Source organism: Hypanus sabinus, chromosome 15 (genome assembly GCF_030144855.1).
Source record: "Hypanus sabinus isolate sHypSab1 chromosome 15, sHypSab1.hap1, whole genome shotgun sequence".
Classification (NCBI taxonomy): Eukaryota; Metazoa; Chordata; class Chondrichthyes; order Myliobatiformes; family Dasyatidae; genus Hypanus; species Hypanus sabinus.
Window position 1 is genome coordinate 29,161,243 of NC_082720.1, and position 16,271 is coordinate 29,177,513.

The 16,271-nt window shown below is 42.1% G+C and overlaps 1 protein-coding gene across 13 annotated transcripts in view; it reads right to left on the reverse strand.

Annotated features, from left to right (window-relative positions):
• The window catches only part of LOC132405391 (uncharacterized), a 160,397-nt gene that overhangs the window by 135,059 nt on the left and 9,067 nt on the right, over positions 1-16,271 (reverse strand). For 10 of the 13 annotated variants that reach the window (XR_009515849.1, XR_009515847.1, XR_009515845.1 and 7 more), the window contains exons 2-3: positions 15,582-15,710; positions 15,298-15,346 (exon numbers count right to left, since the gene is read on the reverse strand). Coding sequence is in view for 5 of the 13 variants with exons in the window: in XM_059990160.1 (XP_059846143.1) it covers positions 15,298-15,346; positions 15,582-15,604 (72 nt within the window). In the remaining 8 variants the exon portion in view is untranslated. Of the gene's footprint in view, positions 1-3,260; positions 5,075-13,743; positions 14,502-15,297; positions 15,347-15,581; positions 15,711-16,271 lie in introns of those variants that run through there. The other 3 variants (XR_009515848.1, XR_009515850.1, XR_009515851.1) reach the window with 3 other exon arrangements.

Sequence of the window (16,271 nt, forward strand, 5' to 3'; positions counted from 1 at the left end):
TAAAAGGATACCAATTCAGATATATAAAATGTGAAAGAGAGGCAAGGGTGGATATCAGATTGCTGGAAAATGATGCTGGAGAGGTTACAAAGGGGGACAAAAAAATAGAAGATGAACTTAATTAGTATTTTGCGTCAGTCTTCACTGTGGAAGATACAAGCAGTGTGCCAGAAACCCAAGAGTGTCACATGGCAGAAGTGAGTGTTGTTGTTATTACTAAGGGTGAAGTGCTTGGGAAGCTGAAAGGTCTGATCTAAAACATTGTAGAAGCTAAAACCACATGTCAGTTCAGTTTAGGTCCAAGTACATATTGTTCCTGCCTGAATTATTTATAAGGAGTAAACATAAAACCTTAGACTAGATCCAAATCGGTACCATTTCAGTTCCACTCTGAAAGATTGATGCTATGCAGTGTATATTATACCAGTTTTACTTTTCCAATTTACAGCTACTTATAAATTTTAACTTTACACCTGGGCATAAAATGAATCACTTTCTTACTTCAGGGATAGGGTAGAGGCACAGCGATAATGTCATTGGGACTGGTAACACTGGGGCCTGCACTAATCACCCGGAGATGTGAAATCAAATCTCACCATGCATTTTAAATTCAGTTAGTAATCTGGAATCAACGACATAAAAATCACTATTTTCTACAAAACTATTGGATATCCTAATACATAATCTCTTTTTCTCACACCTTTTAGACAATGAGATCTGCTGCCCCTGCCTGTCTATATGTGATTCCAGACATACAGTAACATGATTAACTCTTAGTTGCTTGCTCTCTCAAATGAAAACAAAACTATTCAGTTGTATCATAACCTTTATTTATTTGGGACACCATGCTGCTTAACTGGGACAGGAGACCGTTGCTGAACAATTTGGAACTAGTGTCAGCTGAGTGCACTTGTGCAGCCATTGGATACTACACCAAGCTTAGAGTGAACAGTTTTTAAATAGCTACAGTTGCACATGTTTGTGTTCAAAAAACAATGAGTTTTGTCACTGATAGTTGGCGAGAAAGAGGTAGCAAGAAAATTCAGATCTGTTTTGCTCACCGCGGTTTCAACCATTCAGGCTTGGAGATGAGAGAAGTGGCGAGGAGCGAAAATGAAATGATTTCCCTACTTCAGCAAATTAGGAACCACGAAGAATTTCAAGATATTGACAATCATCTTGAATGTTACAATGATAATGAAGATTTGGAGGGTGTAACAGTTTCCAACTAGCGTCAATCTTGTGCACTTGTGTAATTGTTAGACACTACACAGTGCTTAGAGCAAACAGGTTTTAAATAGCATCAGTTGCATGTGTGTGTGTTATGTTATTCAATTGTGCCAACCAACACCAAATTAAAAACCAGTGATTTTTGACATTACTTCATGCAGGAAGGCACTGACAGCAGTCCATTATCTGTACCAGGTGCTTGGGCTGATCTTGTTCATTTGCAGTCAATCAAAAGAAGACGGCAGTGTACGCTGTACGAATCTCTCCGTCGATAACAATTAGGAACAACGCAGTTTTATAAAAGTGGTAATATTGATAGTGTTCTAATTTCTCAGGCTTTCAGCTGGGCACAGTTATCGATTATAACTGATGTTTCAATGACAAACTCTGCCATCTTCATCAGAGATCATCATCCCTGATGGAGATAGCAGAGTTTGTCATCGAAACGACGGTTATGATCAATACCGATACCCAGGTGGAAGCCCAAGAAGAGTTGATTTGTCATGAGCTCTTGGAAAGTACTAGATCTGTGTTCTAATTTGTCTGTATTTCATTTTAATACATGATTTGTTACACAGTTAAATGGTAGTTTGTCTTTTTTTATATTTTTTAAACTATTTCCTTGAAACTTTGGCTAATTGGGGCAGCTGCTTACTTAGGCCAAATGTACATATCCCAATGTGTCTAATTAACCAGAATCCACTGTATTCTAAAACAACATGTAATTATAAACTTTTTTTTTAACAACATAGCCTTCTCCATTAAAGGGTAAATTCAAAAATGAAAATAAAATCTTTCATATTGTTTAAAATACCTCTCAGAAACAACTTGGGAAAATTCTCTAAGGTATAGTGAAACTGTTTAAGAAAATTAGCAGCAAAATCTCATGAACAGGAATTGGATGAATGATTAATAAATCCCTTTTGATAATGATGGGTGGAAGAGCAATGTAAATCAGGCAGTCAGGAGAAGCCCCTGCCTTTGGCACATGAATTTTAATATTCCAGTGAAGTTACTTTGCTCACTGTCTGACTCGCAGCTTGTTTACCTTTAACACAAGGACACAGACAGTCGCAGTCAGAAGTCAGAATAAGAGAGAGAGAGAGAGAGAGAGAGGAGCGAAACTGGAAAAGGTAGCAGCTCCAGCTTGTCAAAGCCAGGAATTTGGAACTCTGCTATGGCCACAAGGGTGGGTTGATTATCGATCCAGTGTGCATCGAATGTGTGGCTGTCACTTCATATAATCCACAGGAGTGGATTTAGGAATATCCTGTGGGACCTCAAAGTTAACCCCTGCCTGGGTGTGTTATGTGCTAACCCTTTGAAGACGGCGTCCCTGTGACAGATTACTCAGGTGGGAATTTGTGTGTGGATTTGGAACGGCTCGACGGAGGATCTTCCACCACTGATATTATTAATTACCATTGTGGAACCTGGGGATTTTGATGAAATTGCCTTCTCTCTACGTTTTACCTTGGATTACAAATATCTCTCTCCCATCATTTATTCCATGGATGAACTGAACTTCCATGCTTTCCCATCTCAAGACTCTAAGCCTTGTTCCCCCAAACTCAGTAGTTTGGGAGTTATATTTACACACACACGTACACATAACACTGTCAACTTTTGTTTATCTTGGTTAAGCTGATGCTACTAAAGATAGTGGTTTTAACGTCAAAACCAAACTCCAAGTGTAAACTCTATTGCTGCTGGTTCGTTTCTAAATTGTTACAGTTCATAAAAATGTGAAATTACAGTATTTGTAGCACACTTTCTGGAAATTTGTATCAACTACAACAATGTTCCACTTCCTAGGTCTCTAGTCTGCTTTAATTTATCATTGTATTCCTATCAATTCATATTTTATATATGAAATTCTAGACCACTATACAGGATGATATTTTCTTCAATGTATGTTGTCAGAATGAAAGTAAGTAAATTGAAATATCCTTAATAGAAGATCAAATTTGCTACTTGTTGGGGTTTGGTCACTATGTGAATACCTTATCAGTCAACTCAAAATCAAATACAGATAAGTATAATTTTAGGACTTTAATATTTGGATTGACTATAAATTCCAAATGGAACAAAAGCAGAATAATGTGTATTTAGCTGCTTTATTTCCCTACTCAGTTGTTTAATTTTGCTCCAACTGTTGACAGTTATTATAGTATCACACCCATAAGGACAAGAAACATTAGTCATAAACACAAGACATTCTGCAGATGCTGCAAATCCAGAGCAACACAGACACAAAGCTGGGGGAACTCAGCAGGTCAGGCGGCATCCATGGAAATGAATAAACAGTTGACTTTTCAATCTGAGACCCTTCATTGGAACTGGGGGTGGGGGGAAGAAGCCAGAATAAGCAGGTGGGGGGAAAGTGTAGGAAAACAAGCTAGAAGATGAAATGAGAAGCCAAATCAATGGGGGAAGGGGAATGAAGTAAGAAGCTAGGAGGTGGCAGGTGGAACGGGCTGTAGAAGGAATCTGATAGGAGAGGAGAATTGACCCTGGGAGAAAGGGTAGGAGAAGGGGGAAGAGAAGAGGTAAGAGAGGGGCCAGAGTGCAGAACTGAAGAAGAGGGGAGGGGGTAAATCGATGTTCATGTCATCAGTTTGGAGACTAACCAGACGGAATATGAGGTGCTGCTCCTCCAACCTGAAAGTGGCCTCATCGTGGCAGGAGAGGAGGCCATGGAGTGACATGTTGGAATGGGAATAGAGATTGGAATTAAAAGGGTTGGCTACTGAGAATCCTGCTTTCTGTGGATGAAGTGAAGGTGTCTGACAGCACTTTTTTCTGTTTGCAGGGTTAAGTGCCAGGAGGAAGATTAGTGGGGAGGTATGAACGGACATAGGAATCACGGAAGGACTGATCTCAACAGAAAGCATAAAATTGGGAGGTAAAGATGTGTTTGATGATAGGGACCTGTTGAAGGTGGCAAAGGCTGTGGAGAATGAACTGCCGGATGTGGAGGCTCATGAGGTGGTACGTGAGGACAAAAAGAACTCTATCCCTTTTAAGGTGGCTTGAAGATGGGGTGAAGGCAGATGACTGAGAAATAGAGGAGATGTGGGTGAGTGTAGCATCGATGGTGAAGGAAGGGAAATCCGACTCTTTGAAGAAGGGATATATCTATGACGTCCTGGAAAGGAAAGCCTCATCCCGTGAACAAATGCAGCGGAGACAAAGGGAGCGGCATTTTATAGGAGACTGGGTGGGGAAGCAGTCAAGGTAGCCATGCTAGTTGGTAAGTTTGTTTCCAAAGATGGAGACAGAGTGATTGAGAAAGGGGAGAGAAGTGTCAGAAATGGACCAAGTGAATTTAATGGCAGTGTGGAAACTGGAGGAAAGTTGATGAAATTGACGAGCTCAGCACTGGTGTATGAAGCAGAACCAATGCCATCAACAATGTAGCATAGTAAGAGTTGGGGAGCATTACCAGGAAAGGCTTGGAACAGGGGACTGTTCCACATAGCCAACGAAAAGGCAGGCATAGCTGGGGTCATGCTACACACTGAGCCTGGTAAAAGTGGGAGAAACTGAAAGAAAAATTGTTGATTTTGACTATATTTTATCAGTACTTAGACTACATTGAGTTTCACTACACATTGACAACAGTTGGATAAATTACTTGGAGGTGCTTGTAAGTTATTGAACTTAATATAAACATGTGCTATTATAATCGAAAAAAATCTGTTTTACTCTGCCTTAGAATATATTGATCTTTTTACAATGTTTCACTAATTTAATCTGGACATACAGAATTTCCAGTATTTTAATAACAGAAGTAATTTTGGAGTGTCCAAAAGGGGATTCTTTCTCTTTGACGTGTTCTCACCTGCAAAGGTCAAATCAATAGGGCAAGTGATAAAGTGCTATGAATTAACTACTTAAATTGTACTCTTACTCCTCCCTCTAGTTCCGTTCCGCCCCCACCTCTCTCTTCCCCTTTCTCTCCCCATTGCCCCTCTCTCTTTCTGTCTCCCACTCTCCTGCCAAATGTTTTTCATTCTCATTCTTAGTTCTCTCTAGGTTCCAGACTGTGCCAGGTACTCATAGTCAGCATTGGCTGTTTCATTCCACAGTGGTGCTCTTCCACACTCCCAGCACTGAGTCATGTCTGATGGTTCCAGCATAGTGCCAAGTGTCCGTTCTTCTGTGGGTGTCCGTCTCAATTGCACTGTGCTGCTGCCCACCTCTCCTTCACTGCAGTTCCAGGCTTGGGCCTGTCTCACTTGGTGCCCTTTGTGCTACCGCACTTCGGCTGTTTTCTGTTGGCATGGAGCTTCACATTGCCCTCTCGAAGAGAGTACCAATCAGAATTAGGCACAGCAGCAGGTGAAAAAGACATTAACTAAGAGTTCTTGTCTCATTGCAAGCAGCATCATGCAGTGAACCAAGAATGGAAAGGATGAAATATGAGGGGAGACTAGCCAATAATATGAAGCAGGATACAAAAAGTTTTATTTCAGTTATGTAAAGAATAAAAGGGAGGTAGGAGTTGATATTGGACCACTGGAAAATGATGCTGGTGAGGTAGCACTGGGGGACAAAGAAATGGCAGATGAACTTAAAGGGTATTTTGCAACTGTCTTCACTAAGGAACGTACTAGCAGTGTGCCAGAGGTCCATGAGTGTCAGGGAGTAGGAGTGAGTGCTATTGCTATTACAAAGGAAAAGGTGCTAGACAAACTCAAAGGTCTTATGGTGGTTAAGTCACCTGGACCATGTGGATTATATCCCAGAGTCCTGAGAGAGGTTGCTGAAGAGATAACGAATGCATTGGTCATAATCTTTCAAGAATTACTTGATTCTGGCATGATCCCAGAGGACTGCACTCTTTAAGAAGGGAGGAAGGCAAAAGAAAGGAAATTATAGACCATAAAACCACAAGATACAGGAACAAAAGTAGGCCATTTGGCCCATTGTGTCTGTTCCACCATTCAATCATGGGCTGATCCAATTCCTCCAGTCATCCCCACTTCCCTGCCTTTTCCCCATACCCTTTGATGTCCTGACTAATCAAGAACCTAAGTGCACTCAATGACTTGGCCTCTAAAGCCATTCATGGCAACAAATTCCACAGATTTACCATGCTCTGACTGAAGTAATTTCTCTGCATCTCTGTTCCGGATAGATGTCCTTCAATCCTGAAGTCATGCCCTCTTGTCCTAGACTCCCCTACCATGGGAAATAATTTTGCCATATCTAATCTGTTCAGGCCTTTTAACATTCGGAATGTTTCTATGAGGTCCCCATCATTCTCCTGAACTCCAGGGAATAGAGCCCAAGAGCTGCCAGACGTTCCTCACATGTAACCCTTTCATTCCTGGAATCATTCCTGTGCATCTTCTCTGAAACCTGTCCAATGTCAGTATATCCTTTCTTAAATAAGGAGCCCAAAACTGCACACAATACACCAAGTGCAGTCTCATGAATGCCTTATAGAGCCTCAACATCACATCCCTGATCTTATATGCTATACCTCTAGAAATGAATGCCAACATTACATTCGCCTTCTTCACAACCGACTCAACCCGGAGGTTAAACTTTAGGGTATCTTGCACAAGGACTCCAAAGTGCCTTTGCATCTCTGCATTTTGAATTCTCTCCCCATCTAAATAATAGTCTGCCTGTTTATTTCTTCCACCAAAGTGTATGACAATACACTTTCCAATATTATTTATTTGCCGCTTCTTTGCCCATTCTCCTAAAGTATCTAAATCTCTCTGCAGGCTCTCCATTTCCTCAACACTACCCAGTCCTCCACCTATCTTTGTATCATCAGCAAATTTAGCCACAAATCCATTAATCCCATAGTCCAAATCCTTGACATACATCGCAAAAAGCAGAGGTCCCAACATCGACCCCTGTGGAACTCCGCTGGTCACTGTCAGCCAGCCAGAATAGGATCCCTTTTTTCCGCTCCCTTTTTCTATAAATCGGCCAATGCTCCACCCACGCTAGTTACTTCTCTGTAATTCCATGAGCTCTTATCTTGCTAAGAGGCCCCATGTGCAGCACCTTGTCAAAGGCCTTCTGAAAATCCAAGTACACCACATCTACCGCATCTCGGTGGTTGGGAAAGTATTGGAGTCTATTATTAAGGATGACATTTCAAGTTACTTGGAGGCTAATGAGAAAATAAGTCAAAGTTAGCATGGTTTCTAGAAAGGGAAATCTTGCCTGACAAATTTGTTAGAGTGCTTTGAGGAAGTAACAAGCAGGGTGGACAAAGGAGAGGTAGTGGATGTCATTTACTTGGATTCCCAGAAGGCGTTTGCTAAGGTGCCACACATGAGGCTGCTTAACAAGATAAAATCCTATGGTGTAACATGAAAGATACTAGCATGGATAGTGGAATAGCTGACAGGCAGGAGGCAGTGAGTGGGAATAAAAAGGGCCTTTTCTGGTTGGTTAGTGGTGTTCAGAGCCAGTGTATTGACCACCTTCCTGTACAGCTCCGAGTCATGGGTCACCTACCGTCACCACCTATGAATCCTTGAGCGTTTTCACCAGCACTGCCTCCGCACCATCCTTAGCATCCACTGGAGTGACTTCGTCACCAACATCGAAGTCCTCGAACAAGCAGAGGTCACCAGCATCGAGGCCAGGCTGTTGAAGATGCAGCTGCGCTGGACAGGGCACGTCTCCAGGATGGAGGATCATCACCAGCCCAAGATAGGGCTTTGTCCAGGCTCTGGCTCGAGAGGCTTCGGCAAGCAGAGGCTGAGGACGAGCTTGCTCCCAGTGAGATAAGGCCAGGTAAGCTCCTTTAATTGATCTAATTAGCTTAGGAGTAGGTAATGGAGGCAGCAGTTAGGGCAGTCGAATGCTCCGTTTGCAGTATGTGGGAAGTCAGGGCGAGCACAGCTGTCCCTGATGACAACACCTGCAAAAGGTGCATTCAGCTGCAGCTCCTGACAAACCGTGTTAGGGAACTGAAGCTGGAGCTGGATGAACTTCGGATCATTCGGGAGGCGGATGCAATAATAGACTGGAGTTTCAGGGAGGTAGTCACCCCTAAGAGTCAAGAGACAGGTAGCTAGGTGACTGTCAGGAGAGGGAAGGGGAATAGACAGAATGAGCAGAGCACCCCAGTGGCTATTCCCACCAATAATAAGTATATCATTTTGGATACTGTTGATGGAGACGACCTACCAGGGACAAGTCGCAGTGGTTGCGTCTCTGGCACTGAGACTGGACCCTCAGCTCAGAAGGGAAGGAGGGAAAAGTGGAGAGCAGTAGTGATAGGGGATTTGGTAGTTAGGGGAACAGATAAGAGGTTCTGTGGAAGAGATTGAGAATCCCAAATGGTCTGTTGCCTCCCTGGTGCCAGGGTCTGCGATATCTCGGATCGAGTTCTCAGTAATCTCAAGAGGGAGAGTGAGCAGCCGGATGTCGTGGTCCATGTAGGGACCAATGACGTGGGTAGGAAGAGTGAGGAGGTCCTGAAAGGTGAGTTTAGGGAGTTAGGCACCAAGTTACAGGTCAGGACCTCCAGGATGGCAATCTCAGGATTGCTACCAGTGCCACGTGCAGGCGGGTTTAGAAATAGTAAGATAGCGCAGATCAACACGTGGCTGAAGACATGGAGCAGAAGGGTTTGTCTTTAGATTTAAAGATAATTGGGCAGTTTTCCAGGGAAGGTGGGACCTGTTCCGGCGGGATGGTTTACATCTGAACTGAAGGGGGACAAATATTCTTGCAGGTAAGTTTGCTAGAGAGGCTCTAGTGGATTTAAACTAGATTCAAGGGGGGAGGGGAACCTGAGTGTAGGAACAGATGTATGGGAGAAGGAAGAAAAAGAAGATAGTAAAGTTGTTTGCACCGTTAGTGATAAACAGAGAGTAAGAGGTGGAGAATTTCTTAAATGCATTTATTTTAATACTAGGAGCATTGTAAGAAAGGTGGATGAGCTTAGAGCATGGATTGATACCTGGAAATATGATGTTGTAGCTATTAGTGAAACATGATTGCAGGAGGGGTGTGATTGGCAACTAAACATTCCTGGATTTCGTTGCTACAGGTGTGATAGAATTGGAGGGGCAAGAGGGGGAGGTATTGCATTTCTTGTCAGAGAAAATATTACAGCGGTGCTCTGGCAGGATAGATTAGAGGGCTCGTCTACAGAGGCTATTTGGGTGGAATTGAGGAATGGGAAAGGTGTGTAGTAACTCTTATAGGGGTGTATTATAGACCACCTAATGGGGAGTGAGAATTGGAGGAGCAAATTTGTAAGGAGATAGCAGATATTTATAGTAAGCACAGGGTTGTGATTGTGGGAGATTTTAATTTTCCACACATAGACTGGGAAGCCCATACTGTAAAAGGGATGTATGGTTTGGAATTTGTAAAATGTGTGCATGATAGTTTTTTGCAGCAACACATAGAGGTACCAACTAGAGAAGTGGCAGTGTTGGATCTCCTGTAGGGAATGAGATAGGTCAGGTGACGGATGTATGTGTTGGGGAGCACTTTGGGTCCAGTGATCACAATGTCATTAGCTTCAATATAATTATGGAGAAGAATAGGACTGGACCCAGGGTTGAGATTTTCGATTGCAGAAAGGCTAACTTTGAGGAGATGCGAAAGGATTTAGAAGGAGTGGGTTGGGACAACTTGTTTTTATGGGAAGGATGTAATAAAGAAATGGAGGTTATTTAAAGGTGAAATCTTGAGGGTACAGAATCTTTATGTTCCTGTTAGGTTGAAAGGAAAGGTTAAAAGTTTGAGAGAGCCATGGTTTTCAAGCGATATTGAAAACTTGGTTCGGAAAAAGAGAGATATCTACAATAAATATAGGCAGCATGGAGTCAATGAGGTGCTTGAGGAATATAAAGAATGTAAAAAGAATCTTAAGAAAGAAACTGGAAAAGCTAAAAGAAGATACGAGGTTGCTTTGGCAAGTAAGGTGAAAATAAATCCAAAGGGTTTCTACAGTTACATTAATAGCAAAAGAATAGTGAGGGATAAAATTGGTCCCTTAGAGAATCAGAGTGGACAGCTATGTGTGGAGCCGAAAGAGATGGGGGAGATTTTGAACAATTTCTTTTCTTCGGTATTCACTAAGGAGAAAGATATTGAACTATGTCAGGTAAGGGAAACAAGTAGGGAAGTTATGGAAACTATGATGATTAGAGAAGAGGAAGTCCAGGAGCTTTTAAGGAATATAAAAGTCGATGTCTGCGGGTCCTGACAGGATATTGATCTTGAGAGAAGTTAGTGTAGAAATAGCAGGGGCTCTGACAGAAATATTTCAAATGTCATTAGAAATGGGGATGGTGCCGGAGAATTGGCATATTGCTCATGTTGTTCCATTGTTTAAAAAGGGTTCTAAGAGTAAACCTAGCAATTATAGGCCTGTAAGTTTGACGTCAGTGATGGGTAAATTAATGGAAACTATTCTTAGAGCTGGTATATACAGTTATCTGGATTGATAAGGTCTGATTAGGAACAGTCAACATGGATTTGTGCATGGAAGGTCATGTTTGACAAATCTTATTGAATTTTTCAAAGAGGTTACTAGGAAATTTGACAAGGGTAAAGCAGTGGATGTTGTCTGTATGGACTTCAGTAAGGCCCTTTGACAAGGTTCCACACGGAAGGTTAGTTAGGAAGGTTCAATTGTTAGGTATTAATATTGAAGTAGTAAAATGGACAAGATGGTCATATACATTAATGATCTGGATGATGGGGTGGTAAATTGGATTAGTAAGTATGCAGATGATACTAAGACAGGTGGCGTTGTGGATAATGAAGTAGGTTTTCAAAGCTTGCAGAGAGATTTAGGCCAGTTAGAACAGTGGGCTGAAAGATGGCAGATGGAGTTTAATGCTGATAAGTGTGAGGTGTTACATTTTGGTAGGAATAATCAAAATAGTACATACATGGTAAATGGTAGAGCATTGAGGAATGCAGTAGAACAGAGTGATCTAGGAATAATGGTGCATAGTTTCTTGAAGGTGGAATCTCATGTGGATTGGGTGGTGAAGAAAGCTTTTGGTATGCTGGCCTTTATAAATCAGAGCATTGAGTATAGGAACAACAACACACACAAAATGCTGGTAGAACACAGCAGGCCAGGCAGCATCGATAGGGAGAAGCACTGTCGACGTTTGGGGCTGAGACCCTTCATCAGGACTAACCGAAAGGAAAGATAGTAAGAGATAGAGTATAGGAGTTGGGATGTAATGTTAAAATTGTGCAAGGCATTGGTAAGGCTGAATTTGGAGTATTGTGTACAGTTCTGGTCACCGAATTATAGGAAAGATGTCAACAAAATAGAGAGATATAGAGAAGATTTGCTAGAATGTTACCTGGGTTTCAGCACCTAAGTTACAGAGAAAGGTTGAACAAGTTAGGTCTTTATTCTTTGGAGCATAGAAGGTTGAGGGGGGGCTCGATAGAGGTATTTAAAATTATGAGGGGGTAGATAGAGTTGTCGTGGATAGGCTTTTTCCATTGAGCGTAGGGGAGATTCAAACAAGAGGACATGAGTTGAGAGTTAGGGGGCAAAAGTTTAGGGGTAACACGAGGGGGAACTTCTTTACTCAGAGAGTGGTAGCTGTGCGGAACGAGCTCCCAGTAGAAGTGGTAAAGGCAGGTTCGACATTGTCATTTAAAGTAAAATTGGATAGGTATATGGACAGGAAAGGAATGGAGGGTTATGGGATGAGTGCAGGTTGGTGGGACTAGGTGAAAGTAAGCGTTCGGCATGGACTAGAAGGACTGAGATGGCCTATTTCCATGCTGTAATTGTTGTATGGTTATTGTGCTGTATGGCAAACTCTCCACTGGCTACCGTGACAGAGGGGCACCGAGAAAGAGGTATAAGAACTCTCTGAAGAAATCCCTTGGTGCCTGTCATTTTGACCATTGCCAGTGGTCTACTCTAGCCTCCGATCGCGTGGTCTGGTGACACACCATTCACCAGTCTGTCTCCTCCCTCAAGAACACCTGCAGGTCTGGCCTTGAGGACAAAAGGAGAAGGAGGAAGAACCGTGACACAGCAGCACCAAACCCAGAACAGATTTTCCCTCACAGCCGCTGCTGCCAGGTCTGCCTGTCCCATGTTGGCCTCGTCAGCCACCAGCGAGCCAGCAGCAGACGTGGGCAGCCCCCTTCCTAAATCTTCATTCACGAAGCCAAGCCATGACGATGATGAGTGGTGTTCCTCAGGGGTCAGTATTGGGACTGTTGCTTTTCACGTTGTTAGCAATGATTTGAATAATGGAATTGGTAGCTTTGTGGCAAAGTTTGTGGATCATACAAAGGGGTAGGTAGTGCTGAGGAAGCAATGCGATTGCAGCATGTCTTAGACGAATTGGAAAAATGGGCAAAAAGAGGCAGATGGAATACAGTGTTGGGAAATGTATGATAATGCAACTTGGTAAAAGGAACAATAGTGCAGACCATTACCTAAATGAGGAGAAGGTTCAAACATTAGAGGGACTTAGGAGTCCTCGTGCAAGACTCCCAAAAGGTTAATTTACAGGTTGAGTCTGTGGTAATGAAGGCAAATGCAATGTTGGTATTTATTTCAAAGGGAATAGAATATAAAAGCAAGGGGATAATGCTGAGGCTTTATAGGACATTAGTCAGGCTGCACATGGAGAATTGTCTAAAGTTTTGGGCTCCATATCTCAGAAAGGACATGTTGTCATTGGAGTGAGTGCAGAGGAGATTCACGAGGATGATTCTAGGAATGAAGGTGTTAACATACAAGGAGCGTTTGGCAGCTTTGGGCCTGTACTCAATGAAATTTAGAAGAATGCGGGGGGGTGGGGGATCTCGTTGAAACCTACCGAATGTTGAAAGGACTACTTGGGGAATGTGGAGAGGATTTTTTCTATGGTGAGGATATCCAGAACTAGAAGGCACAACCTCAAAACTGAGAGGAGACCCTTTAGAACAGAGGTAAGAAGGAATTTTTTTTTAGCCAGGGAGTAGTAAGTCTATGGAATGTTCTGCAGTGGAGCCCAGGTCCGTGCGTACATTTAAGGTGGAAGTTGATTATTTCCTGATCAGTCAGGGCATCAAAGGATATGGCAAGAAGGCAGGTGTATGTGGGATCTGGGATCAGCCATGATGGAATGGTGGAACAGACTCGATGGGCTGTATAGCCTAATTTTGCTCCTATGTCTTATGGTGTTACGGTCTTAATAAAACTAGATTATCTAAATACTGTGTGTTTTTCCATTGACCTCTTCTTAGGCATCTATCTACTTTCCTGATCCTTGGCAGGGCTACTGGTAGATATTCTAAAAAAAGCTGGGAGAAGGATAAAAGGTGGTAGAGATACTGAAGGAGACAAGGCGTAGGAGTACAGGATTAAAGGGAGAGGCAGCAAAGGAGATAGCATAAAGTGGTAACAAAGGCAAAAATGAAGCAAATATCCTCACAAGGGCCTTGGTAATTTTCTCTTTCACATCTAACAAAGTCCACAAATGCACTCAGTCAGACCCTGGGGATTTATACGACTTAACATATTGTAATGCTATTAGAATAACATATGACTCAGTTACATTTGTAAAAGCAGAACATTGGTTTACAATTTTTGGAACTGTTTAGTATAAGAAATATTGGCTGAAAACAGCAATTGTTATTTACAGGTTTCACCCATTAAGGATTGGGTGTTTTGATTATCTGCTCAATTGGTTGCAACAATATTTTATAGATAGCTCCAGAGACAGTCTGGATAAACTGCCCATTATCCTCATGTTTAATGCCCATATTCCCTCATGACTTAGTAGCTGTATTCAGCCCATCGTCTATGCCAGCTTTCAGACAATTCCAATTCTCCCATTAGCCCATTCTCTCTCATACGCTCAACAAGCACATCCTGATATCTTTTACACCCTCTAACCAAACCATCTTCTCCCCGCAAAAGAAACACACACACACACACACACACACACACACACACACACACACACACACGGTACTTTCACACACGGTACTTTACAGTTGACAAGTATGTTATGTCTTTGGAATAAGAGGAAGCAGGAGAAGCCGCTGGAATCACAGCTGCATACAGGCAGTACCAGAGGTCAGGATGGAACTGTGCACCACCTGCTCTCCTTGTTGTGCTGTTGCGCCACCAGATGGGTCTGCGGTTCTGCAATGGTCAGGAACCCACAGAGCTCAAGGTGGCACCAAAGAGGAGATTCATCAGGATTGTTGTGGTGGAGTGTTTCAGTTATACGGAGAGTCAGAACTTGACTGAGTTTGGTTCCCTAGGAACGGAGGAGATTGAGAAGTACCTGGCAGTTATAAAAAATTATCAGGGGCATAATTCATAGAATTTAGGAAAATCCACCCCCCCCCCCCCCCCCCCATAGCATAAGTATCTAAAATGAAAGGGCATGGTTTCAGGGTAAGGGCGAGCAGATTCCAAGGGGAAATAAGGCAAAATATAAGGTTGGAATCTGGAACACACTTCCTGTATAGATCTGTTTCTTTTTCTTTAGTGATATTGATTGAGATATAAACATTGGTCAATATACATAACAAGAAAGAAGGCAGTGATTTAATTGGAAGTGGCAGAAGTTATTGATATCAAAGAAATGTGTTGTAATTGGGGCAAATTTGAGATAAAAACCAAAATGATGGACACATCAAGCCCCATCTGTTGAAAAATGTTTCTGTCTTCACAGATGCTATCTGACCTGCAGAGGATTTCTAGGAATTGCTTACCCTTGCACTAGGACTAAGTTTGCTAAAAGGTACTTCATAGGTGAGTAAGGCCACCAAGGCTGTGTACAAAATTAGCTTTACTATTGTAATTAGTTTGATCACTGATAGCTTTCAAACTGTAATTGATCCCGGTCTGTCACTACGGACTATTTACTGTTATATTTTCAAAATAGCAACATTTTCATTTTTGATCTTATGATATTAATGACTTCAGCTTGCAGTGCATTATTAGTAAAACATTTCAACATCGATATCAGTAGCACTTTGATATCTGCTAGGTATAATTAAAATATTTGAAAAGGTTGTATTATGAAGTAATATACAAAGATTCTATGGAGAACAATTGCCTTTTGTCAAACATACCTCATCCTGAACATTCAATCTTGAGTCAGTCACCATCAATAGTCTGAAACTGAAGCATAAAAATATTGTTGCTACAAAAGTAGGGTATGTTCTGGCAAGTGACTCAACCTCTGACCCCAGTGCCATTCCACTATCTACAGGCTACACCAATTAACTTGATAACTACAACTCCAACAGCACTCAAGAATATCATATCCATTAAGCAGAAGGCTGCCAGCTTGATTAGGTCTATATCTACCACCTTTCATTCCCTCCCTCACCAACAAAATACTGTGTGGACTCACAGAACCAGTTCTGACAGCATCATCCTGGTATGTTTTACTTTCCCACTTAATCAGCATCAGGTTTATTATCACCGGCATGTGGCATGAGATCTGTTAACTTAGCAGCAGCAGTTCAATGCGATACATAATCTAGCAGAGAAAGAAAAAAAACAAAATAAAACATGAAATAATAAATAACCAAGTAAATCAATTACGTATCTTGAATAGATTTTTTTTAAAACACGCAAAAACTGAAATACTGTATAGAAAAAAAAGTGAGTTATTGTCCATTTAGGAATTGGATGGCAGAGGGGAAGAATCTGTTCCTGAATCGCTGAGTGTGTGCCTTCAGGCTTCTGTACCTCCTCCCTGATGGTAACAGTGAGAAAAGGGCATACTCTGGGTGCTGGGGGTCCTTAATAATGAACACTGCCTTTCTGCGATACCACTCCCTAAAGATGTCTTGGATACTTTGTAGGCTAGTATCCAAGATGGAGCTGACTAGATTTACAACCTTCTGCAGCTTTTTTTCAGTCCAAGGACAAGAACTTCAAGCACAGGGAACGCCAACGACTGCAGGTTCCCTACCAACTGAAACAGTGGCTAATTAACCTAACACTTCGCACTCTTCAGGGGGACACAGAGGGAAGCCATATAGTCATTTGGAAAACATACAAACTCCACAGAGACAGCACCAAAGGCCAGAATCAA